This window comes from Giraffa tippelskirchi, chromosome 7, assembly GCF_054371585.1.
Source record: "Giraffa tippelskirchi isolate mGirTip1 chromosome 7, T2T-mGirTip1v1.2.pri, whole genome shotgun sequence".
In the NCBI taxonomy this organism is placed as follows: Eukaryota; Metazoa; Chordata; class Mammalia; order Artiodactyla; family Giraffidae; genus Giraffa; species Giraffa tippelskirchi.
The window spans coordinates 141,581,881-141,609,115 of record NC_137281.1 but is presented as its reverse complement, the minus strand read 5'-3'; the positions used below and the strand labels follow the sequence as shown (position 1 = coordinate 141,609,115).

At 46.5% G+C, this 27,235-nt stretch overlaps 1 protein-coding gene and 1 non-coding gene across 2 annotated transcripts in view; one reads left to right on the top strand and one right to left on the bottom strand.

Moving 5' to 3' along the window:
* The window catches only part of LOC145513858 (uncharacterized), a 64,431-nt gene extending 38,422 nt beyond the window's left edge, over positions 1-26,009 (bottom strand). The window contains exons 1-3 of the mRNA XM_081510797.1: positions 25,994-26,009; positions 20,450-20,629; positions 4,741-5,212 (exon numbers count right to left, since the gene is read on the bottom strand). Of these exons, the coding sequence (XP_081366923.1) occupies positions 4,741-5,212; positions 20,450-20,629; positions 25,994-26,009 (668 nt within the window). The remainder of the gene's footprint in view (positions 1-4,740; positions 5,213-20,449; positions 20,630-25,993) is intronic.
* Positions 815-921, top strand: LOC145515897 (U6 spliceosomal RNA). Its single transcript, XR_014061106.1, has one exon. It is a non-coding gene; the product is annotated as a U6 spliceosomal RNA (small nuclear RNA).
* Positions 26,010-27,235: the final 1,226 nt, after the last annotated feature.

Here is a 27,235-nt window from a genome sequence, read left to right as displayed (position 1 = left end):
AAAATGCAAAATAAGCAAAACCACCTTGTTCTCTTTTTCAAGTTCTCTTTTTTAAACTCCCATCAACTTAGTTTACTGAGATCAACTAAGAATAACCCAAAGAAGGAAGAAAGGGATGAACACTTCTTTCCTATTCCCAGAAGCAAGTTTCATTGGCCTCAGTTCAGTTCAGTCGTTCAGCTGTGTCTGACTCTTTGCGACCCCATGGACTGCAGCCTGCCAGGCTTCCCTGTCCATCACCAACTCCCGGAGCTTGCTCAAACTCATGTCCCTTGAGTTGGTGATGCCATCCAACCATCTCATCCTCTGTCGTCCCCTTCTCCTCCTGCCTTCAATCTTTCCCAGCATCAGGGTCTTTTCCAATGAGTCAGTTCTTCGCATCATTAGCCTAGTCTAGCCAAAATTTCAGCAATAGGGCAATTTACGCTCTATTCTTCAACTTCTGTGAATGAAGACAAGTCACTGCTGGCTGCTGCTGCTGCTGCTAAGTCGCTTCAGTCGTGTCCGACTCTGTGTGACCCCATAGACGGCAGCCCACCAGGCTCCGCCATCCCTGGGATTCTCCAGGCAAGAATACTGGAGTGGGTTGCCATTTCCTTCTCCAGTGCATGAAAGGGAAAAGTGAAAGTGAAGTCGCTCAGTCGTGTCCGACTCTTAGTGACCCCATGGACTGTAGCCCACCAGGCTCCTCCGTCCATGGGATTTTCCAGGCAAGAGTACTGGAGTGGGGTGCCATTGCCTTCTCCGTCACTGCTGGCAGGAGGCTGGATTTGGAAAGATTAGACTTTCCCCTTCTTAAAAACGGAGAGAAAGAGTGCTAGCTTCAGCAGCACATACACTAAAATTGAAATGATACAGAGAAGATTAGCATGGCCCCTGCACAAGGATGACACGCAAATTCGTGAAGTGTTCCATTAAAAAAAAAAGGACAGAAAGAAAGGGGAAACTGGGGAAAAACCCCCATTTGTGTCTCTTCTCTGAGGTTTTGTGTTCAATCTCCAACTACAGGAGGAAAGAATCCTGAGTCATCTAATTTTTCACCACAGAAGAGCCTCTTGAGTAATAAGGAACTGTCAGTCACCACCTCTGCGTCTACCAACGCAGGCTAACTTTCATCAGGAATCCAAGGCTAACTTTCCCCAGATTAAGCAATGAGGCTCTGCCAAAAATAGTAATAATAATAATACTTGTATATGCGTTGGGGGGGCAGTACACTTAAGGGCACACTGCTATCAGGTAATTTTATAAGGATCCACTAACACTGGCGACACTAACAGGGAACTACATCTGTTTCTGCTTGAGAAAAATGCTTCAATAATATCCTGTTTCTGGAGGACCGCATGAATTCTTGGCACACAGCTTCTGATGTTTCAGGGGTGGCTATTTTCCTCTTTTGAGATGGGAGAGTCAGGGAGGCAGAATACATCACAGGCAACAACAGAGTCTGTGAAACCCACTTAGTTTTCACCACGGTCACTGCATTTCCTGCTGCTGCTGTACCAGTACCTTCACAGGGACTCAACGGTCCCCTAGCCCTGACGGCAGCACAGGCGGCCCTCCACAGCTGCAGTGACCCAGCTCAGCACCACTGCAAGGTCCACCAAAGGAGTGGAGACTTCCGCACTCAGGTATGAACCAGAAGATGAGAGAGCAAATAGAGGAATCCTGCCGGTTTCTAGGCCAAGGAACTATGAGGGAAAGAAAAAGGACAGGCATCACAGACACAGGTGAGCACAAGAAAAAGGAAATATCCATAGGTGACCACAGGCTCTGCTGCTAAAACCTAGCCCTTGTAAGAGGTGCCTCTTTCCCCAGCACCTCTACTCTTTCAGATAAAGATTTTACAAAGAGACACTGGAACTCACAGCCATCTAAGGGCACAATGGCTGCTGCCGTGAATCCTAGCCGGGGCAGGAGTGAATGTGTCTCGATGCTCAAGGATGGTCATCTCCATGCTGTCCTGAGACTGTTTCACTGGTCTCATATCCATAGCTGTTAGCAGCTTCCAACACCCATCATATACCCCCCAGCCCCAGCCTCGAGTTGCATCCTTCATTCCCACTAACAGGGAAACAACACCGCAGTATTACGGGCCTTATTTCTCATTGTTCTAGTTTCAAATTTCCTGCAATGTGGCATCGTAACAATATTAATTTTTAAAAAAATCACTCCATTAAGTGAAGCCTCACCACAGTCAGATACATGGGTGGACCCTAGCCTAAAGCCATCTCAACCAGGAGAGTCTCTATCAACATACAAGCATTTGTCCCAATGCTTACTCTTAACCCAAGAAGCAAGTTTGCACTCAAGTCTGCACCACAACACTCAAGTCTGCACCACAGTAATATCTGCCTTCAAAGTTAAAAACAAACAAGGCACTGGGCTTCTCCCTCTCCTAGTCCCTTCTCATGTTTCTCCTACTGCCTGAGGGAATACCCCCTAAACAAGACTTCTCTACCGTCCAGGCGGATGGAAGAGGGAAAAGGAATCCTGCTTGTCAGCTTTCACTAGGAGATCACATGTCAATTCAGGAGATCAGTGAAGTGCTTCCTGCACAGCAATTACACAACTGGGCCTGGTGGGTCTGCAGACATTCAGGCCTCCAAGTGGGCACATTAGGCCTGGACACAGGCATCATGTTCCTCTCTGCGAATCGCCCCTTGGTAAACGGAGAACTAGAGGTGAAGACAAGCACATGTGCTCTCTGGCCTTCCTTCTCGGCCTGCAAGAGGCTCTGCTAAAGACATTCTCCCCAGTTCAATTGTTTTGGTACAGAAATGAGGAAGATTACATGACTCACAAATTTTTTCAAAGACACTGTACTATAATTCTCTGGGCCACAGACAGATACCAGTAGTTATCTGATTATCAGAAGAACTAAGAATGTGGAAAAAGAGAACAAGGGAAGATTTAAAACACAAGACAAATTTTTTTCCTGAAGGATGGAAATGCATAACGCTGAAGAGCAATAAACTTGAAACACGTTCTTACTTTTAAGAAGTCAGGTGAATAATTTTCTTTGGAGGGTGCATAAGTGTGTGTTATGGGGGGAGCTATAGAGATTGCTGCCCTGGCCATCGAAAGGGAGGAAATCCCCTAAGAAGAGACCATTACATGAGAGCACAAGTTCAACCACCACATGATGGGGACCTGCCAGGAGACCAGACAAAGTGCTGAGGGCTCATCATCTGCCAGCCTGCATCTGTAATAGCTCATTCTACCTTTCTTCCTTTCATTTCTATCTGCCCAAATTCTGACCTTTGAGCAGGCAAGCCTCAAGCAAATAAGCTGAACTCTGCCATCTGACAATGGGTTTGCTCTGAGGGTTTAAGCACTGCAGGGTGGTGGTGGCAGTGGCGAGGGCGCCCTGGGATGTCTTACTCTGATCAGGGACCTGCCCCATCTAGCTGCAGGTGAGGTTTGGTTTCACAGAACACTTCTACTACAGTATCCAAAAAGCCACTCTGTGGACAGGGATTTCTATTTATCAGGCCTTGTACCAGTACTGTCCCCTATTAACACACTGGGCAGAACTTCCTTAAGCAGCAATGGCCACCAATGAAAGTTAACAACATAATCCAAAATAAGTGGATTCAAAAACTGTGAACTCTGTAAGGAATGGCTTATTCACTGCAGTGACCCGAATACCTAGCACACAGCGTCTGGCATATATTCTATATCACAAATACTTTCGAGAAACTAAAAAAAGAAAGAATGTATGAACAAGGGAATGTTGTGCAAACATACCATAAATATGTACCCTGGAGAAAGAGATAAGGATGCAAGTAATCTGAGAAATAGCCTAAGGAAGTACTTGCCACCAGAGGACATTCTATGGGAACAGCACCATCAGGCCGCCTTGCTGAACTTCCCTCGAACCAGCTTAAGATTTGTTTTCAACGCTTCTTTTCTCCTGGCTCTCACGGTGCCCCAAACCACCTCCTTCTCCTGACCTCCCTTACGGGGTAACTTTTCCCACTTCAGCTGCCCCCACAGTCGCAACCCTGTGGGAGGGTCAGACCGACACCAATATTTGGAGTTTCTAAAAACCAGAAATTAAAAAAAAAAAAAAAAGTCTACACACACAAACAGGAAGTGGTTTCGAGCGTCTCAGCCCGGATAATAATGAAGTTTCTGAGATTAAAGACCAGACGAGGCGCGCGAGCTCCAGAAAGCTCCGGGGCTTGCACACCTGGGCTCCAAGGTTGTCCTGCGAAGTCCACCATCGCTAAGCCGACCCTGCCCCAGCTCGGGACCCGCCGCTTTCGTTGGCCCTGACGCGAAAATGGTTAACAATAAAGAAAAGAAAGCCTCTGCCTACCTCCTCTCCGGCGACCTGCAAAGTGCGGTCTCCACCCTGAACTCCGGTCTGGAGCGCGATCCCGCACGGCCGGCGAGGCCCCTGGGCAGCGCGCCCCGGTCCCGGCCACCAAGCTCCCGTCCATAAGCCTGCCGGTCGATGCTCCTCCCGGCCTCGGCACACAGCCCACCCCGCCAGCCCTCCCGGCCCACGCCAAGCACCGGGGCTCGCCGCCCGGGGAGTCGGGGTGACACCCCGGGGGGCTGGGGCAGGAAGCGCGGACAGCAGCCGACTCGGGGCGGCCGCCCGGGCTCCCCAAGCCGTCCCCCTCCTGGGCGGTGCGCGCCGGCCCCGCGCCCCTGACAGCCGGCCCAGTCGGGCGCTCCAGTGACACAATGCCCGGCCCCGCCGCCGCTCCCCCGGCCGCGGTGACAACTCACCGGGGGAACGGCGCGGCGACCTCCGGGAGGGGGGCGCTCGCAGCTTCCGCGGCGCTGGGATCCGCTCCGCCGCCCGCGCGCGCCCGCAGCCCTCTCGGGTCTAGGCGAGCCCCCGCGCGCGTGCCGTCGTCGGGCCGGCGCTGCGTGAGGAGGAGGCCGGTGGCAGGGGGACGAGGCCGTCGCCGGCTGAGGAGAATGGAACACCGCGGCGGCGGCAGCAGTGGCGGCGGCTGCAGTGCTCGCGTCACTGGGCCAGCTGTACGGCGCGGGCGGGGGAGGCCCGCGGAGGGGAGAGGGGAAGGGGCGGGCGAGGGGCGGGGCCACGCGCGCGCACGTAACGAGTGCCGGCGTCGCGCCGCCGCGACCGTCCCGTTGGGGAAAAGGCCCGGCCGGTAGACGGCTGCCAACACGCACGCGCCGCCGGCTGGCCCGCACGCCCCGCGGCAGGCGAGACGGAGGAAGAAAGGGAGTTCTTAAAGGGACCGTCACGCCGACCCCGCTAGAGTAGACTGGGAGGAGGTGTTGCGGACCGACTGCGACGGCTTCGCACTTAGCCTCTCCAGTTCTTCTGCTCTTATTGTTTGTATTATTGTTTGTATTATTCGGCTATTATTTGGTTTTTTGGAGTACTGTTATCTGCAAAGAGGTGGTTTGCTCTCCGGTCGACTAGGCGCTTTCATTCCTGTTGCCTTAGCTTAGGACTTAGGAATCCCTCTTCAGGCCCGTCGCTAAGCTGTTGTTTTTGTTGTTGCGAAGCCTACCAACGTCAGATTGTCCCAGGAGTAGGGGTGTAAAAATGCAGATTTAGGGTCCTTCGTCCAGCCATTCTGATTCAAAAAGGCTACGACTGGAGTCTTTAAGCCGGTTAAAAATCTACTTTAACAGGCTTTCCTAAAAGGGATTCCTCGGCATACTAAAAGCACGCAACGGATCTCAAAGTTCAGAAATCTTAAGTTCAGCGTGAGGGCTGGCAGAGTCGGGGCTAGAACCCCGCCGCACTCCTGGCTTTATTTCCCAGCCTGAGCTTTGTCTCCCAGGGCTGTTTTCTAACATACAGTATGCAAGCAGTTTGAGTACTTTATAGTTATAGCATCTCTCTATGTATAGGTGGTCCTCCTGCGGCCATAGGAGATAAGTCTTCTGCTTGTGTTTACAGGGCTTTATTGTTGTTGTTTTAGTATCGAAGTCGTGTCCCACTCTTGCAACCCCATGGACTGGAGCCCACCAGGCTCCTCTGTCCGTGGGATTTCCCAGGCAAGAATACTGAAGTGGGTTGCTATTGCCTTCTCCAGGAGATCTTCCCAACCCTGTGATGGAATCGCATTTCTCTATCCGCAGGCAGATTCTTTACCACTGCGGCACCAGAGAATGACCCCATAATGACAATCCTTTTGACTTTTTATCTTGGTACCCCAGGGGCTTGAACAATACCTGTCTCAGTTCAGTTCAGTTCTGTCGCTCAGTCGTGTCTGACTTTGCGACCCAATGGACTGCAGCACGCCAGGCCTCCCTGCCCATCACCAACTCCTGGAGTTTACTCAAACTCATGCCCATTGAGTCGGTGATGCCATCCAACCATCTCATCCTCTGTCATCCCCTTCTCCTGCCTTCAAGAGGTTCTCAATTAATGTTGAGGCGTTCCTACTTGATAGTCAGTGCTAGAGTCTGGGCTTGGACCCAGAGCCTCTGCTGCAGCTTGGGTCAGGCAGGCTCTCCTCTCAGGGCCTCTCACCTAGCCCAATTCTACTAGCTTCTCTAGAAAAGTGCTGTGAATTAACAAGTCAAATTTTTGAGGTAGTTCAAACAAGCAAGCAGAATGTCCGCCACAAAGCATACACACCTGCCCCAAGGAAACGCTCCCATTCTGCTGCTACTGCTAAGTCGCTTCAGTCTTGTCTGACTCTGTGCGACCCTATAGACGGCAGCCCACCAGGCTCCGCCATCCCTGGGATTCTCCAGGCAAGAATACTGGAGTGGGTTGCCATTTCCTTCTCCAGTGCATGAAAGGGAAAAGTGAACGTGAAGTCGCTCAGTCGTGTCCAACTCTCAGCGACCCCATGGACTGTAGCCCACCAGGCTCCTCCGTCCATGGGATTTTCCAGGCAAGAGTACTGGAGTGGGGTGCCATTGCCTTCTCCGGCTCCCATTCTGGGCCCCACACAACTTACTGCTGCTGCTTCCTTTTCCATAAGCCTGTCCTTGTTCTGCCTTCTTTCCTCCTTGAGTTCTGTTAAAGAGAAAACCCACAGGTCCAAAATGGCATCATTTGTGCTAAACCCCATGATTCCAAAGCTAGATTTAATACCAAGCCCAATTGCAGTTTTGATCTTCACCACAAATGTAATCTTAACGAGTTTGGAATTTTCTGGTCAGCACCAATGAGGAGCTGTCACATAGTAATCTGTCACAGGGAGCCTCTCCATTCCCCAGAGGAAGAAGAGACAATCTGCCTAATAAAACCCTTGGCACTTCTTCCCTCCCCCCACTTTCTTTTCTTTTAACGATAGGTCCCTTGCCCCACCCTTTTTCCTGTAAAAAACCTTCCATTTTGTACAACCCCTCTGAGCGCCCTTATAGTTGCTAGATGGGATTCTCCCTGATTCCCGAACCATTGAATAAAGTCAATTAGATCTTCAAAGTTACTGGGCTGAATTTTGTTTTTTAACATGTCCTAGATCCAGACTCACTGCAGAAGGTGGACACCCTCCCTCCCTGCTCAATTTCCCCCTCTGACAAACTGGAAAATTCTTAAAGAGATGGGAATACCAGACCACCTTACCTGCCTCCTGACAAACCTGTTAGAAAAGGCAGAGGACTCAGAGATCAAATTGCCAACATCTGTTGGATCATCAAAAAAGCAGGAGAGTTCCAGAAAAACATCTACTTCTCCTTTATTGACTATGCCAAAGCCTTTGACTGTGTGGACCACAACAAACTCTGGAAAATTCTTAAAGAGATGGGAATACCAGACCACCTGACCTGCCTCTTGAGAAATCTGTATGCAGGTCAGGAAGCAACAGTGAAAACTAGACATGGAACAGTTAAAACTGGACATGGAACAATAGACTAGTTCCAAATAGGGAAAGGAGTATATCAAGGCTGTATATTGTTACCCTGCTTATTTAACTTATATGCAGAGTACATCATGAGAAACACGGGGCTGGATGAAGCACAAGCTGGAATCAAGATTGCCGGGAGAAATATCAATAACCTCAGATATGCGGATGACACCACCCTTATGGCAGAAAGTGAAGAAGAACTAAAGAGCCTCTTGATGAAAGTGAAAGAGGAGAGTGAAAAAGTTGGCTTAAAGCTCAACGTTCAGAAAACTAAGATCATGGCATCTGGTCCCATCACTTCATGGCAAATAGATGGGGAAACAGTGGACACAGTGGCAGACTTTATTTTGGGGGGCTCCAAAATCACTGCAGATGTGACTGCAACCATGAAATGAAAAGATGCTTGCTCCTTGGAAGAAAAGTTATGACCAACCTAGACAGCATAGTAAAAAGCAGAGACATTACTTTGTCAACAAAGGTCCATCTAGTCAAAGCTATGGTTTTTCCAGTAGTTGTGTATGGATGTGAGAGTTGGACTATAAAGAAAGCTGAGCACTGAAGAATTGATGCTTTTGAACTGTGGTGTTGGAGAAGACTCTTGAGAGTCCCTTGGAGTGCAAGGAAATCCAACCAGTCCATCCTAAAGGAGTTCAGTCCTGGGTGTTCATTGGAAGGACTGATGCTGAAGCTGAAACTCCAGTACTTTGGCCACCTGATGGGAACTGACTCATTGGAAAAGACCCTGAGACTGGGAAAGATTGAAGGCAGGAGGAAAAGAGCACGACAGAGGATGAGATGGTTGGATGGCATCACCGACTCAATGGGCATGAGTTTGAGTAAACTCCAGGAGTTGGTGATGGACAGGGAGGCCTGGCGTGCTGCAGTCCATGGGGTCGCAAAGAGTCAGATACGACTGAGCGACTGAACTGAACTGAACTGAGAAACCTGTATGCAAGTCAGAAGCAACAGTTAGAATGAGACACGGAACAACGGAATGGTTCCAAATTGGGAAAGGAGTACATCATGTATATTGTCACCCTGCTTATTTAACTTGTAGGCAGAGTACATCATGAGAAATGCCAGGAGAAATATCAACAACTTCAGATATGCAGATGATACCACCCTAGTGGTAGAAAGTGAAAAGGAACTAAAGAGCCTCTTGACCAAAGTGAAAGAGGAGAGTGAAAAAGCTACCTTAAAACTCAACATTCAAAAAATGAAGATCATGGCATTGGGTCCCATCACTTCATGGCAAATAGATGGGGAAAAATGGAAACAGTGGCAGATTTTATTTTCTTGGGCTCCAAAATCACTGTGGACAGTGACCGCAGCCATGAAATTAAAAGATGCTTGTACCTTAGAAGAAAAGCTATGACAAACCTCGAAATTCCTAGCAGAAATGAGACCTACTATTTATTGTGCACCTACTGTGTGCTAGGCACTTGGTAGGGACTTTATACATGTAACCACTAATTTTGACAATACACTCAATTTAGATATTGTTCACACAATTTTACACATGAGGAAACAGTCTCTGAGAGATTTTTGTGATATCAAAAACTATATAGCATTGCAAAACCAAATTCATTCTTGTTTGTTCCAAAAGTCACACTTTCTCAACTAAATCATATGGCTTGTCCTGTCCCCAATAAAAAGAGCAAATAATGACTCAAATGGTCTTTACATATGTCTTTATGTTTTTATAAAGAACTTTCTTACCCCCCGACTCATTTTATCGCGCTCCCTTCCCCCGCCCCTGTGTCCACAAGTCTGTTCTCCATGTCTGTATCTCTATACCATTTTTTCTAGATTCCATATATATGCATTAATGTACAATATTTGTTTTTCTCTTTCTGACTTACTTCACTCTGTATAACAGGTTCTAGGTTTATCTACCTCACTAGAACTGACTCATATGTGTTCCTTTTTATGGCTGAGTAATATTCCATTGTATACATGTACCACAACTTCTTTATCCATTCATCTGTCAGCCATCTAGGTTGCTTCCATGTCCTAGCTATGGTAAATAGTGATGCAACGAACACTGGGGTACATGTGTCTTTTTCAAATATAGTTTTCTCAGGGTATAGGCCCAGTAGTGGGATTGCTGGGTCATAAAGTAGTTGTATTCCTAGTTTTTTAAGGAATCTCCATACTATTCTCCATGGTGGCTATATCCATTTACATTCCCACCAACAGTGCAAGAGGGTTCCCTTTTCTCCACAGCCTCTCCAGCATTTATTTGTAGATTTTTTTTGATGGTGGCCATTCTGACCTGTATGAGGTGATACCTAATTGTCATTTAGATTTGCATGACTCTAATAATGAGTAATGTTGAGCATCTTTTCCTGTGTTTGTTGGCCACCTGTATGTCCTCTTTGGAGATCTGTCTGTTTAGGTCTTCCACCTGTTTTTTGATCAGGTTTTTGGGTTTTTTGGTATTGAGATGCATGAGCTGCTTGTGTATTTTGGAGATAAATCCCTTGTCAGTTTCATTTGCAGTTATTTTCTCTGATGTGGTTTCTTAAAGGGAGACCACAGCCTTTTACCAGCAGTGTTGTGCTGGAGCCTGTTCATCTGTCTCTCAAGAATCAACTAAAATTCCCAAGCTTTCTGTGAGCCAGTTATTAAACATAGCCTTTATTAAAAATTAAATTACATATGTAAAGTGAAATAAATTATAAGTTAGGGAGAATGTAAATTGGTACAGCTGCTATGGAAAACAGTATGGCGGTTTCTCAGAATACTAAAAATAGAACTATTATACAACCCATCAATTCCACTCCTGTGTATTTTTCTGGAAAAAAAAATGAAAACACTAAAAAGATAAATGCACTCCCAATGTTCATAATAGCATTATTTACAGTTGCCAAGATATGGAAGCAAGCTAAGTGTCTATAAACAGATAAATGGATAAAGAAGATGTGGTGTATATATACCACATACTATATATACACCATGGAATATATATACCATAGTGTATAACATGGAATAGTCAGCCATTAAAAAGAATGAAATTTTTTTTCCAAAATTTTTCCTTTTGCAACACCGTGAATAGACTTAGAGGGTATTATGTTCAGTGAAGTAAGTCAGACAGAGACAGACACGTACTGTACATCACTTATGTGTGTGTGCACTTAGTTGCTCAGTCATGTTCAACTCTTTGCGACCCCATGGACTGTAGCCTGCCCAACTCCTCTGTCCATGGGGATTCTCCAGGCAAGAATACTGGAGTGGGTTGCCATGCCGTCCTCCATGGAATCTAAAAAATAAAACAATCTAGTAAATACAACAAAAACATATTCACAGATATGGAAAACCAACTAGTGGTTACCACGGGAGAGGAAAGAGAGAAGTGGCAAGATAAGGGGTTAGAGGTACAAACTACTATGTATAAAATAAATAAGCCACAGGGATATTTTGTAGAGCACAAGGAATATAGCCAATAGTTTATAATAACTATAAATGAAATATAATCTTCACAAATTATGAGTCACTTTGTTGTACACCTGAAACATAAAATATTGTACATCAGCTATATATACCTCAATAATAAATAATGGCATTTACACTACACTAAAACAATTAAAAGTTTTAAACTAACACACACTCAAAACACATCACTTCCTAATTTTACTACATTGTACTCTTATCTGCACTTTGAAATTTATTTACATGTATTATGCATGTATGTTGGAAATAGTACATCATATTATGCTATTTGGGCTTCCCCAGTGGCTCTGCAGGTAAAAAATCTGCCTGCAATGCAGGAGCTGCAGGAGTCAGGGGTTCGATCTCTGGGTCAGTAAGATCCCCTGGAGGAGGAAATGGCAACCTACTCCAGTATTCTTGCCTGGAGAATCCCGTGGACAGAGGAGCCTGGCGGGCTACAGTGCATGGGGTCAGGAAGAGTCAGACATGACTGAGCACATATGCATGACGACGACTATGCAATTTAGCATCTCTTCCCAATTCCAGGTTCAGTGACATCTCATTAATAACTGAAATCAGACATGGTGAAAGTATTTACATCACAGAAATCAGTAAACACTACAAATTACCCCCCAACTCCCAGAACAAGTTGTTAAACATTTACCAGCATGTGTGCCTATAGAAGTCATCATGTAGGAACAGTGAATCCAGCAGAGATGGCCCAGGGTTGGATATACTCCCCATTAAAGCCAGTGAGTGAAGGAGGACAGAGAACATGTGGGTTACCCCTAAGAGACAGCCAAACCCTAGAGAGGGAAGGTTGGGTGAAAAGGATTTGATGCCCCAAAAGTGTGCTGGTTCCATTGCCTCCTCTGAGGTGCACTACGAAGAGTTTGTTTAAATTCCCCTGGCAGAGTTGGATCCCCAGTTACCAAGGAAGAAGGGACAGGAACCTGAGAGGAACGTTGAATGAAGAGGGGCGGCCAGTCCCTGTCCCTTGTGAATGCCTGACCTCTAGTGGTGGAAGTGAGAATGCAGGCCTCTGCCCTTCAGTCTTTTTTTTTTTTTTTCAATTGATTTAATTTTGGAGGGGAGTGTAGCATGCAGGATCCTGTTTCTCCCAGGAGGGATCAAACCCACGCCCCCTGCATTGGGAGCACAAAGTCCTAACCACTGGACTGCCAGGGAAATCCCGGCCCTTTAGTCTTACGGCAAGATTCTCAAACTCCCTCCTCAGAGCTCAGCCACAGCACTCCCCAGCAGGAAGCACAGGACAGCAGGGATAATCTCTGTGAGACAGAAAATGGACCATGGACAGAGCCTCTGCTTCAGACCAGAGAGTCTCAACTGTTCCCTCAAACCTATGCCTCCTTTGGAGAGTGAGTATTTTGTAACACCCTCTTACTGCTAATACTTTGGCCACCTGATGCAAAGAGCCAGCTCACTGGAAAAGACCCTGATGCTGGGAAAGACTGAAGGCAGGAAAAGGGGGTGACAGAGAATGAGATGGCTGGATGGCATCACCAACACAATGGACATGAGTTTGAGCAAACTCCAGGAAATAGTGAATGACAGGGAAGCCTGTCGTGCTGCAGTCCATAGGGTCGCAAAGAGTCAGACAAGACTTAATGACTGAACAACAACAACAACTTACTGCTGTGAGATGAAAATAACAGATACCATAAACTGCCTACACACATACTTGCAGAAATTAAATGCATACATATGTTACCAAAAGACAGCTATCAAAAGAATATTCACAGCATCATTATTTGCAATAGCTCAAAACTGGAAACAACTCAAAAGTCCACCTACAGCAGAAGGGATAGATCGTGTGGTATGTCCATCAATGGGATACTACACAATGGCAAGAATGAACAAACTTCCAGTTCACACAACCATGTGGCTGAATCTGACAATTTTAACTAAAAGATGCCGGACACTAAAGAAGCATATACTACATGATTTCATTTATGTAAAGTTCAAAGATATATAGGCAAAATGAATATAAAGTGTTAGAAGTCAGGATGGTAGCTAGTTACCTTTAGGGTGCATTGTGACTAGAAGGGACTTACGGGGTGCTAAGAATGTTCTGTTTCTTGATCTGAGTCCTGGTTACACAAGTGTTCATTTTGCAAAAGCTCATAAGGTGTATACTTATGATTCATTCACTTCTTTGAAGTTCGTAGTTATTCAACACAAAGTTTACTAATTAAAAAAAATCAATCACTCCAATGCTTGCATCTAGAATCATCATAACTTTGGTAACTATAAACACAGATGGATGTAGGTATATGGGTTTAGAGACCCAAATGCCTTGAGCAATGTTGCTGCCTGTTGATTTTTATGAAATGGTGAGCTCTTTTCAGCAGTTAGTAGAAATAAAACTCTTCCTTCATTTACGTGATTGTTGTATTTCTGATGGTTATAAACAGAGGCTTTTCTTTTCTGCATAAGCAGCCAATGGAGCATACAAGAAACTGTGGTTTCTTATGATGCTAGGCTGCTCTGTCCATTGCCAACCTACTAGCATCCCCTCACTCACCTCGCCAACTGTGAAACGGATATGATGACAGTACCTACCTTGTAAGATTGTTGTAAAGATGAAATAATTTCCTTTCAATAAAGTGCTTGGAAGAAAGTCTGGCAGACAGTGAGAACAAAATAAGTGCTTAATATTATTTTTATCATTCTGACTTGCTGTTCAGTTGCTCATTCGTGTCCGACTCTTTGCAACCCCATGGACTGTAGCACACCAGGCTTCCCTGTCCTTCACCATCTCCCGAAGCTTGCTTAAACTCATGTCCGACTCAAGTCGAGTCAGTGATACCATCCAACCATCTCATCCTCTGTTGTCCCCTTCTCCCCCCGCCTTCAATCTTTCCCAGTCTCAGGGTCTTTTCCAATGAGTCAGTTCTTCGCATCAGGAGGCCAAAGTATTGGAGTTTCAGCTTCAGCATCAGTCCTTCCAATGAATATTCAGGACTGATTTCCTTTAGGGTGGACTGGTTTGATCTCCTTGCAGTCCAAGAGACTCTCAAGAGTCTTCTCCAACACCACAGTTCGAAAGCATCTATTCTTTGGCGCCCAGCTTTCTTTATGGTTCAGCTCTCTCATCCATACATCCAACCATATCATTCTGACTACCCCCACCCATTAAATGCCAATGGTACTGTTAATCCTTATAACAACCAAAAATACCCTCACAGTTGTCCAAACAACTCCTAGGAGGCGACACTGTCCATAATGAACCATGGTTTTAAACCCACCAGATGACCACGACTTACAAGAAGTAGCAGCAGCATTCATTCATTCATTCATTCATTTACTCACCGATCATATGTTAAGAACAACTTGTTTCAGGCGGCATCCTCAAGTTGCTACCAGCCCGAGTGGGAAGACAAAGATGTCCACAGATAATGACAACACAAGATAGCAAGTGTTGACATAGACTGGCAAATTGTCCATCGGCGATGCTAGCCTCCTGTAGAGGAGTGTGGTTAGCCTTCGGTTTGTTTTAATTTTTTAATTTAGTTACTAGTATTTGAAAAGGAGATTTTGCATAAAAAGCAAGGCTTTTTATTCCTTGTTCGATGCATGAGACAAGGGCTCAGGGCCGGGGCAATGGGATGACCCAGAGGGATGGGTTGGGGAGGGAGGTGGGTGGGGGGTCCAGGAAGGGGAACACATGTAAACCCATGGCTGATTCATGTCAATGTATGGCAAAAACTATTACAATATTGTAAAGTAATTAGCCCCCAACTAAAATAAATAAATTTATAAAAAAAAAAAAAAAAGCAAGGCTTTCTGCTTCTCTTTTAAAATCCAAAGTCTTGTACACACTGGGCCTGCATTTGTGTGTCTGGTTGAAAGCTCTGCATGTGCCACAGTCTCCACCTGGCCTTCATTTACTTTCCCTGTCTCGAGGATCCTGGAGCTTGGGGCTACTGTCATAGATCTGTCTGCTGGTAGCTGTGGGAACCCCAAGGAAAATGAAAAGCCTCCAGGATAAGCAGATGAGTGAGTCTTGAATGCTCGTTGCAGGCATGCTTAGTCATGTCGGACTCTTTGCGACCCCATGGACTGTAGCCTGCCAGGCTCCTTTGTCCGTGGAATTTTCCAGGCAAGAATCTGGAGTGGGTTGTCATTTACTTCTCCAGGGGATCTTTCAGACCCAAGGATGGAACCCACATCTCCTGCATCTCCTGCATTGGCAGGCAGATTCTTTACCATTGAACCACCTGGGAAGCCACCTTGAATGCTTGTTGGGAGGCAAATAAAGAGGGAAAGGACAGAGATTTCTCTGGCAGTCCAGTGGCTAAGAATCTGCCTGCCAATGCAGGAGGACCCAGGTTCTATTCCTGGTCTGGGAAGATCCCACATGCCACTAAGCAGCTAAGCCCATGCACCACAATTACTGAAGCCCTCGAGCCTAGAGCCTGTGCTCTAGAAACTACAGAAGCCTGCACACTGCAATGTGGAGTAGCCCCTACTTGCTGCAGCTAGAGAAATCCCACATGCAGCAATGAAGACCCAGCACAGCCAAAGACAAATAACTAACTATAAAAGCTAGACAAAGAAAGAGAGAGAGAGAGAAAGAGAAAGGACATTTTACTGGAGAAGGAAACGGTGTGTTTAGGGGCTGTGCTCTGAAGCAGGGGCATGCCTGAGGACCAATCGCTAGGACATGGAGGCATGTGGCAGAGTCCTTGGGCCACTGCCACAGAGGGTGGCCTGGGACAAGCTGGAAGCCAGGCCAGAACTTGGAGGTTCCCAGGCCTGAGGTCAGCCTGCTGTCTTTCTCTGCATACTCCCTTGACTTGAGATAGGAGCTCAAAACCAGAGCAAGTGCCAGGGCTGAGGTGTTGCCAGACACTGACCACAGGGCCCTTGTACCTAGGACTATGTATCATATGTCTGGGGATTGGGGCTCAGGAGATGAACAAGAAGCAAGAAGAAAGTGACAGGAACAGCATAGTCCTTGGAATCCCTGCAGGCTGGTCTAACCTGGCATGACTGAGAGGTTCAGAGACAGCTTCTCAGCTCCTCTCACATGTCTAAAATGCACCATTCACATCCCCTAGCTCAGTGCTTCTCAAACTTTTCTACACGAATCACCTGGTTATCTTGTTAAAACTGCAGATCCTGACTTAGCAGGTCTGGGGTGGAGCCTGAGAGTTTGCATTTCAAACCCACCAGGGATGCTGTTCTGCTGGTCCAGAATCACACTTGGAGACCCCAGATAGGAGTTTCTCAACTGCCCAATGAACTGTTCCAATGAACACCCAGGACTGATCTCCTTTAGGATGGACTGGTTGGATTTCCTTGCAGTCCAAGGGACTCTCAAGAGTCTTCTCCAACACCACAGTTCAAAAGCATCAGTTCTTCTGTGCTCAGCTTTCTTTATAGTCCAACAGTAAATTTTGTCAATAAATTGCTACAAAATAAAGACATATACATATTATAATAGAGCATATCAAGGAATTACTAGAATTCTTCAAGGAGTTTAGAATCTTCAAGGTCTACTACAAAATTGCAGAGCAAATATTCACAGGCTTACAAAGAGAAATTAGATTCAAACTGAATTTTTTCATTCAATGGAAAAGAACACTATATTCATACGAAGCTTGGATTAAACCAATTATTAACAAGCAAAGTAACTTCAAAATTAACTTTTCTTGTCATTTAAGATACAATGAAAGAATGCATAAATAGGTGTTTTAAATCATATGCCAAAAATGAGGCCACTTGCAGTTTCTTATATGACCTCAAGATACAGAAAAAGTCAGAGGAAACATTAAAGAGGCGTGGTGTAAATTTACGTTTAAAATCAAATTCAAACGTACATGAAACTGATTTGTGTGAAGAATTAAATCTGCCTAGAAAGATTGTCCCATGGGAATCATCAGGTCTAAACGTACCAAAATTTATATTTTGAAATAATTTATCAAAAATGTATTCACAGGCCATAAAATATTCTTAACAGCTTCAGTAACAGCTGCATCAGCAGAAAACTCCTTCTCAAAATAAAAAATTATTGAAAATATTTGCTACCTTACATTTGCCAAGAGCAACTAACATTACTTTCCATTATACTGATTGAAAATAAATTTGCTAAAATTATAAATTTTGGTGACCTAATAAATGAACTTGCAGATAAACAAGCCAGAAAATTCTTGTGATCAATCAAGACCTAACATTAATGAATTATTGTTATATTTTGCATTATATCTAGACAGCATATTAAAAAGCAGAGACATTTCTTTGCCAACAAAGGTCCGTATAGTCAAGGCTATGGTTTTTCCAGTAGTCATATATGGATGTGAGAGTTGGACTATAAAGAAAGCTGAGTGCTGAAGAATTGATGCTTTTGAACTGTGGTATTGGAGAAGACTCTTGCGAGTCCCTTGGACTGCAAGGAGATCCAACCAGTCCATCCTAAAGGAGATCAGTCCTGGGTGTTCATTGGAAGGACTGATGTTGAAGCTGAAACTCCAATACTTTGGCCACCTCATGCAAAGAGCTGACTCACTGGAAAAGACCCTGATGCTGGGAAAGATTGAGGGCAGGAGGAGAAGGGGACGACAGAGGATGAGATGGTTGGATGGCATCACCGACTCAATGGACATGGGTTTGGGTGGACTGCGGGAGTTGGTGATGGACAGGGAGGCCTGGTGTGCTGTGGTTCACGGGGTCGCAAAGAGTTAGACACTACTGAGCGACTGAACCGAACTGAACTGCCTGAAGGCCAGAAATTCTTTTCTGGGAGCTCAGATCCAAAAGTTGTCCAGACACTGCAAGGATGGGCTCCAGGGACAGAAGCAGGCCTCCTAGGGGGGATCCAGTGCTGCCTTCCTGTGAGCCTCTCCTCCCCACTCCTGTGGTTCCTGCCGCTACCACTGTCACGACCACCAAAATGGGTCCAGGTCTGACTGGGCCACACTGGGGCCCAGTGGTGTCCCAGACTTTGCCAGGCATGCGTATACCTGCAGGGCCATTAAGCCTATTGCCTTGTGTTCCTGTTGCCTGCCCACCTAGGGTCTTGTCTCATGTACGCTCCATTGAGTCATTGGACTTCACTTTACAAAACACTTACCCATTTCAAAGATTAAATTATTAGAAGTTTCCAGATGGGGACAGAAAAAGAGCATTAAATCAAAGCAGATTTAATGCTCTTTCTGAGCATAGGACCTGTTACAACCACCCAGGCTGCACATCCAGGAGCCCCACCCCACACTGGGTGGTGATAAGCAGTAGGGGAAATGGGGCTTAGTGAGAGAGTGGTAACCAGGGGAACCCACGGGCCTCTCAGAGGCAGCAGGAAGGCCTGTGGAAAGGAGAGCTAGGGACTTCCCTGGTGAGCCAGTGGTTAAGACTCTGCACTTCCACTGCAGGGGGCAGGGGTTCGATCCCTGGTCGGGGAACTAAGATCCAGCATGCCCCGTGCTACAGTTGGGGGAAAAAAAGGAGAGAGCTAGAAGACTCTGGGAGCATACAAGGAGTTGATTTTAGAATCTACAGGCAGGCAGCCCCTGCACAGCTCCATGGAGGCAGGCTGCTCTGGTGGGGACAGGAGGCGCTGAGAGAAAGCCTGTTCACAAGGACTGCTGGCTCCCATGGTTACTCAGGGAGAGATCCTCCAGGTTCAATGCCCTCTTCCTCTGCCCTCTAGCTCCCTGCACCTTCTCTATTTGCTGCTTTCACATCATTTCTTTTCCTAACTTCACTCCAATTTTTCTCCACCTCTTCCTCCTCTATCCTCCTCTCCTTTGCAAATGTGTGTATGTGGGGGTTGGGGGGTCAGGCCTAGATCTTCTTGGTGGTAAGAAATTCTTCCAGACAAAGATTAATTTCAGAGAGGTGAAAATCTTCTCCCCAAGGCCAAACATAAGTGGGGGGGGGGGGAACCCATGGCAAAGGGAAATTGGCCTCAAAATGCAAATACCTTTGGAAAACTTGAGTGAAATTCTAACACCAGCCTCTCAACAGCTTGCACGGAAGGTCACCACAGCTTCAGAAGGAACCGCCCAAGAACAAGCAGGGGACTTGGGCTGAGAAGAGCAATCACAGCAGAGAGAATCTGCTGGGCAAATGGAACATCCCGTCCACAACATTGCCGCCGATGTTCCGGGCTGCCACTTCTGATAAATTATACGTGTGCTCAGGGTCTCAGTAAAAGGGCATGTTCACATTCATGGCAATCCTACGAGGCAGGAGTCACGTGGCAAATCTGTGAGGCAGGAGTCAATTCCCTGCTTTAGCAATGGGAAAGTGGGGGCTCAGAAAAGTCAAGTAACAGGCTCAAAGTCACCTAGCCAGTAATTGTCAGAGGCAGGATTCAAACGGTGGTGTACCTGACTCCAAGTCCGGTATCTTTTCTGTGTTGTTTTTGTTCACCACTCAGTCGTACATACCGTGGGATAATGTGTCTTTGTCCCAAAGCTGCCCTTAAGCAGATCAGCGCAGTCAGCAAAGTGTATCTTTCATCACGTCTTTTTCAGCCTCCTGGCCTCTCCTTTTGGGTCTTCTTTGACCTGATACAGCCACCCAGTGCTACCAACTGGGAGTGGTGGAATTTCAGGCATAGGAACATGCCAGTGGAGAGAGGTGTCCTCTGGTTGGCATACCTCTCTGGTCCCTCATTCACCTATCCCAAAGGGCAAGATCAGCTCTGTCTGAGCTGCTGTGTTCTGTGTACAAAACCATGATTTATGGGACTTCTTTGGTGGTCCAGTGGTTAAGACTCCATACTTCCACATAGGCATGTGGGTTCGATCACTAGTCAGGGAACTAAGATCCCACTTGCTGCACAGCATGGCCAAAAAGAAACAAAACTACACCATGGTTTATGGATACGTCCCTACGTTATTTCTATTGTTGATCAAAGTCTGACTCCTTTGCAAACTTCAGGCATTCAGTTGTTCCCCTTTTCCAAATGGGGAGGCTGAGTATAAAGCTGCAAGAAGGAATGATATCCATGGAGTGCTGTGTGGGCGGGGTGTTGGGGAGGCACTCATGGGAACCCCTGCTCTATGCCCTTTCTGTCTGAAATGAGTCACTGCGATGCCAGTCTCTTAAGGACCTGAGCGGGGCTTCCCTGGAGACACCTGACACCTGACACCTGACCCTTCCTCGGCCTCTCCTTTCAGAACAGTCTCCAGGTCTTTGCTCAACAGTTTTGTGAGCTAGCCGAATCCCCATCCATGCCGGCCGCCCACCTAGCTCGCGGAATGCTGGCGAGCCATAGGCAACTTCTGCCAGCCTTTGGGAGCTTTCCCTTCTGAAATCTCTGGCCTGGCACCACTCCCAGCCCCAGTCAGCAAGGAGCTGCTGCATCACTGTGGCTTTTCCAGCAACGGCTTTGTCCGGTCGAGGGAGCAGCTTTGATCTCCGTGGAGCTGGAAGGATTGGGGATGGAAGAAGGAGGCCAGAGATGAGAAGCCAGGAGGGCCTGTACTCACTTGTTCAGGACCTTCCGCCGAGCACCTGTAGGCTCCATACAACCCCAAGGAGTTGGCAGGTGTGACTTACATATTCACAGTTCAACTTTGATACTAACCCTCAGGCAGAAATAGTTGTCGGTTCTAGCAGTATGGCATGGAATTTGGAGTTAAGAAGGATGTCTCTGAATGCACCTTTTCATCCAGTCATGGGCATTTCAATATTTTGTAATCATATTAACAAAGACGCTCTGTCTACAGAACTGCTCTCCAGGCTCCCCAGCTTCACAGATTAAAGTACTCCTCTCTAACATGTCTTGGAAGAAGATAAAACTTTTGTGACAAGGGATAACATAGATACTCAAAAAAAAAAAGAAGAAGTAATCTGTCAGAAGTCCCAGCAGTTTTGAGAATTCCTTGGTGGTCGAGTGGTTAGGACTCTCCACTTCCACTGCAGGGGGCACAGGACAAAGATAAGCTCTGTCCCCTCAAGAAGGTCCTCTGCAGGCCACATTCTGCTCTCCCTGCCACTTTGGGAAGGCCTTCAGCAGGGTTGCCTCCTCTCCATTCCATATCGGAGAGGATCTGCAAGAAGACTCAGGGCTCAGAAAAGATCCTCAGGGCTCTGATGGAGGTCCTGTCCACCTAACCAGAGAGCCAGCCACATGTGCGCAGAGAGCTTGCTCTTTCTGCTCTGTATTGCACAGTTTGATCTTGTTGCCACTGTGAAGGTCTCAAGCTGACGTTGCTCAGCATAGTTAATAACGTGCTTGAATTTGAGTATCTTTAGGTGGCCCATTCTCACGCCACCATGGGCAGACCCTCCACTCTGCGTTGCAAGCATTTGCTATAGAGGATACAATTATCCAGCTGGTATCCCAACAATTTTTTAAAAAATGGTGGGCCTTACCCCTCACACATACTTTTAAGTCCGATCTTCTCTGGGAGAGTTCCCTCTCCAGCAACTGACTCCCTCTCCAGGGCTGTTGGTCTTTGAACATCTTTGCAGAAATAGCATGGCTCTGAGTTGATCTGGATTTTAATCCTGGTTTCACTGATTAGCTGGGTTTATAGGACTTCTCACTGTAAACCAGAGCTCACTTCTGCTGATTCATTGATATGCATCAAACATCTTTAAAATGCCCATGAAAAGTGAAATTGTTAGTCGCTCAGTTATATCTGACTCTTTGCGATACCATAGACTATAGCCCACCAGGCTCCTCTGTTTATGGAATTCCCCAGGCAAGAATATTGGAGTGGGTAGCCATTCCCTTCTCCAGGGGATCTTCCCAACCCAGGGACAGAACTTGGGTCTCCTGCGTTGCAAGCAGATTCTTTACTGTCTGAGCCACCAGGGAAGCCCCACTAGTTAAATTATTAAATGACTGTCCTTCCTTAACAAGAAATGCTGTGCAGTGATAAGGATAGGAAGGACAGGAAGTATCTCCAAGATATATTACACGTGTGCTCAGTCACTAATGTATCAATAAAAAGGGAAAGATGAGCTTGTAGTATACCAATTTTAGTTTTCTAAAGAAATGTGGATTATACAGACATATAACTGTTGTTTACACCCATTATCTCTGGAAATATGCACAAGAAAGCAATTTTGGTTCAGAGTGGGAAATTGGAAACCAGTGTCAGAAAGACCTCCTTCTCACTGTGTATGTCTTGTACCATCTGGATTTATTTTTTTTTTTACCATGTATACATTTTCCTGTCTAAGAATAAAAATTTTAATGCAACAAAAAGTGGAAAAAAGAGTCCGCATCATTTATCCCAGTAATTCCACTGCTACTCTATCCAAGGTGGGAATGTAGACCAAATGATTGGCAGGAGTCTGACTGGGACCACGCTTCACCATCCCATCCACAAAGAGTGTCCAGGATCCTGCCTTGGATTGCCAGTGTTGCCCTGATCGGCCAACCTTGTCAAGAAAAGGAAACGAAAGCAGCTGGGCTTTGTTCTTGGTGATCCTTTTTTTCCTTTTGAGGCTCACAGACCATTCACTGGTGGACCCCACCCTGGGCTGATGTCAAGTTCACTTTTTGCCCTGGGCTGGGCTGGATCATGTTGCTTGGCAACAGAAAACCTGCAGGTCCCTGCCCAATTCCCTGGGCTGCCCAGGGCCCTGGCATCTGGCTGTGCCAAAGCAAGGAAAGGCTCCGGTGGGGGGGGCTCGTGGGTTGCTCTGGTGGGGAGAAGTTAAGGGTACAGTGATGCAGTGATGGAGAGAGACAGAGAGGGAAGGAAGCCATGTATGACTTCCCAAAACACTGGGCAGAAAGTGCCTGAGATGTTCAGTATTTGGAATCTGTTCTTTAAAGACAGGTCCTCTCTATGCATCCTTGAATAGAAGGCAAGTACTCCCTGAACAAACACATTTCCCAGCTATCTTAGGGAGACTTCCTTGGTGAGCAAGAGCCTCTGGGTCCTGCAGTCACTTGAGAAGAGGGCCACAGGGGCTGCGCTAGGCTGTTTGGGGGGCTTGGCTCGGGTGGAGCTTTGTGACAGGGAGCTCTGGGTGGGGTACCCATCTGGAGTCCCCCACAAGTTGATGGGGAGAGTGAGTGAGCTGCACTTGGCCTGGTTCACTCCCAGCCATCCTTTCTGTCTCCGCTTCCAAGTCCCTTCCTCAGGGAAGCTCTCCCTTCCCCCAGACTAGGTTAGATTCTCCTTTGTTCCCTCTCATAGCCCGCACTCCTTATTCCCTGGTGGCTCAGATGGTAAAGAATCTGCCTCAATGCAGGAGACCTGGGTTTGATCCTTGGGTTGGGAAGATACCCTGGAGTAGGAAATGGCAACCCACTCCAGTATTCTTGCCTGGAGAATCCCATGAACCAGAGGAGCCTGGCAAGCTACAGTCCATGGAGTCGCAAAGAGTCGGACACGACTAAGTGACTGACACTCACTCTATCCCTCTTTGCAACGTGCACCTGTCTCTCCCAGCCCCTAACACCACACGCTCCGTGAGGGCAGCGGCCATGTCTGCCTGTTCACCACCAGCCCCAGCACCTTGCCCCTCAAGAGCAGAGAGTATCAGCTGAAGGAATAAATGAATGGAAGAAAGGACAGTCAAAACAGAAGGGCACCGTGCAGAGTCCCCACTGCCCCGCACATTTTCCTCCGCCCGGCTGGATACAGAGGGCTTGGGTAATGCAGGCAGCCTGATCTGTTTCCTGTGCCAGGCAGGGGAAGCTGGTGTTTCCCAAAGATCCTTGTTGTCACTGTTCCACCTGCATAATGAATAACAGCCATTCTTCCCCAAGAATGAAGTCATTTCCCTGGATTCAACATAAAACCCCACAGGAAGGAAACTAGCATTTATTGCACACCTACTACGTGCCAAGCAGTTGGGTGTCTTACTTAATTCTCACAACAGCTCTGCAAAGCAAACAATTTCTGTTTTCACAGATAAGGCAACTGAGGCTCAGAGATGTTCAGTCGTTTGTCGTAATAAGATCCAAAATTTAGACAGAGATGTGTGTGTGATCCCGAAGCCCACGCCAGGTCTCAGTGGAGGATGGTGTCCTGGTGAGCCTTAGCCCTGAGCCCTGCTGGCAGTGCCTGTGGCTGCCTCTCCACTTGACTCTCAAAAATGCAGGCAATGATGGGAAGGCCCTCCGCAGAAAGGAGGAAAGAAGGGAAAGGGTATGATTAGAGAGATGAGACCAAGTATGTATTGCGTCCATTTATTCCTCAGACCTTCTGGATATCTGTGTCAGGCCCAGGGATTGGAGACAAAATGTCATAAAATACAAGTCCTTCCCTCATAGAGGTCCTTATCTGTGGGTAAACTGAATAACAAAATCGGACCTTAAGTTTAGCAAAATTGATGCTCTTAGTTCATTCATTCAATTAAAAAAAATGTTTGAAGTTCTCTACAATAAAAAGTTTAAAAATATGTACTGTAGGGACTTCCCTGGTGGCCCACTGGTTAGGAGTCCTCCTGCCAATGCAGAGGGCACAGGTTCGATCCCTGGTCTGGGAACTAAGATCCCACATGCCACCCGGCAACTGAGCCCATGCACCACAACAAGAGAAGCCGCTGCAATGAGAAGCTTGCTCACAACCATGAAGAATAGCCCTGACCGCTGCAACTAGAGAAAGCCCGCACACAACAACGAAGACCCAGCTCGGCCAATAAACAAATAAATAAATATTTAAAAATTAAAGGAAAAAGAAAATCATTCTTACCGCCTTGGGGGGAAAAATGTATTGTAGCTCCATTCAAACACAGCACTCAGAGTATGAAGAAAGCCCAGAGGAGGGGTATCCAACCCAGACTAAAGGGCCAACCACGCAAGGTGTTACTGAGGAGGGGCCATCTGAGCTGCGTTTTGCTAGACAAAAAGGAATTTGTGGGGCAAAGGGGCATGAAACAAGCGTTGCTGGCAAAGGCTATGTGCAGAGGGAGATGCTGAAGTATGAAACAGCATGGCCTGCTGAGAGAATTGTTAAGTACACGTCAATTTCTTGGACTGCAAAGAATTCTTTGGACTGAGAGTCCCTTGGACTGCAAGGAGATCAAACCAGTCAATTCTAAAGGAAACTAACCCTGAATATTCATTGGAAGGACTGATGCTGAAGCTAAAACTCCAATACTTTGGCCACCTGATGCCAAGAACTGACTCACTGGAACATACCCTGATACTGGGAAAGACTGAAGGCAGGTGGAAAAGGGGACGACAGAGGATGAGATGGTTGGATGGCATCACCGACTTGATGGACATGGGTTTGAGCAAGTTTTGGGAGCTGGTGATGGACAGGGAAGCCTGGCGGGCTACAGTTCATGGGGTTGCAAAGAGTCGGAGACAACTGAGTGACTGAACTGACTGTCAATTCCCATTGCCAAAAGGAGAAAGATGCTTCCTTCAAGTTCTGTAGAATTGTCCCTCAGGTACATTTAACATTTCTCTGGGCCTTAGGGGTTGGGCTTGCTGTTTTCTGTCCTGATTTCTTACTTTGAGGGTAGCATGAGAACCACCAGCAGATGAGCGGAGGAAGGGCGCCACCTGGAGGCCACATTGTGAAGTGACCATTGAGTTCCTCCTCAAAATTTGCCTTCAGTAAACAAAATAATTCTGCCTGCCATTCAGTCTATCAAAGAGCTAAGCATCAGGGAAATCTCCTAATCTCCAGGAACAAAAGGCGAAATGAGCAGCGGGCAACATTTCCAAATGGAGAGAGGAACTGAAATTCAAGTTAAAGACATGACTTCCAGGCATAAAGGAAATTAGCCAAAAAAACGCTTGGACTTGTTCATCATTTCATTCAAACTCAGCAATAATAATAATGATATTCTATTTATGGAGTGTTTACCATGTGCCAGCGACATGGGTACACTATGCTATGTGCTGAACATATTCCCTCTTGTTTAATTCTCAGCAACAACCTTATAAGAGAGATACTACTATACTTATTTTATGGTGAACGAAGGGCAGTTCAGAGAGGTGGACTAACTCTCCCAGAATCACACAGCCAGGACACGGACAAGCTGGGATTTGAACCCAGGTTTGTGGACTCAGAATCTCAAGCTCTCAACCAATGAGTTAGACACCCGATGGATATGGCCATTAAACAGGTCCAAAGAGAAACTCATCATCTTTGTCCAAATCTTCCCCTTCCTCCTGCATCCTCCATCCCAGCAGATGGCACTACCTTCCCCACATCCAGTTGTCTAAGCCAGCATCCTAAGAGTTTTGATCCCACACCTAATCACTCACCAATTTGTGATTCTCTCATAAATATCTTTATCATTTTTCTATTCTCTCTGTCCTCACGGCTGCTGCCTTAGTCCAAGCCAGGCCCACCTCTTGCCTGACTGGATGCTCTTCCAGCATTCTCTCTCCTTCCACCAGCACTTGTGTGATTGATTTATAGTCATCTCCCCCATTATTCACTCCATGACAATAGGGTTCCACTGCTATAAAGAGATTGGGATACCAGACCACCTTATCTGCCTCCTGAGAAACCTGTATGCAGGTCAAGAAGCAACAGTTGAAACCGGACATGGAACAACAGACTGGTTCAAAATTGGGAAAGGAGTATGTCAAGGCCCTATGTTGTCGCCCTGCATATTTAACTTATATGCAGAGTATATCATGCAAAATGCCAGGCTGGATGCAGCTCAAGATGGAAGAAAGATTGCCAGGAGAAATATCAGCAACTTCAGATATGCAGATGACACCACCCTAACAGCAGAAAGCGAAGAGGAACAAAAGAGCCTTTTGATGAAGGTGAAAGAGGAGAGTGAAAAAGCTGGCTTAAAACTCAACATTCAAAAAACCAAGATCATGGCATCTGGTTCCATTACTTCATGGCAAATAGATGGGGGAAAATGGAAACAGTGGCAGATTTTATTTTCTTAGGTTCCAAAATCACTGCAGATGGTGACTGCAGCCATGAAATTAAAAGATGCTTGCTCCTGAGAAGAAAAGCTATGACAAACCTAGAGAGCATGTTAGAAAGCAGAGACATTACTTTGGCAACAAAGGTCCATATAGTCAAAGCTGTGGTTTTTCCAGTAGTCAAGCACAGATGTGAGAGTTGAACCATAAATAA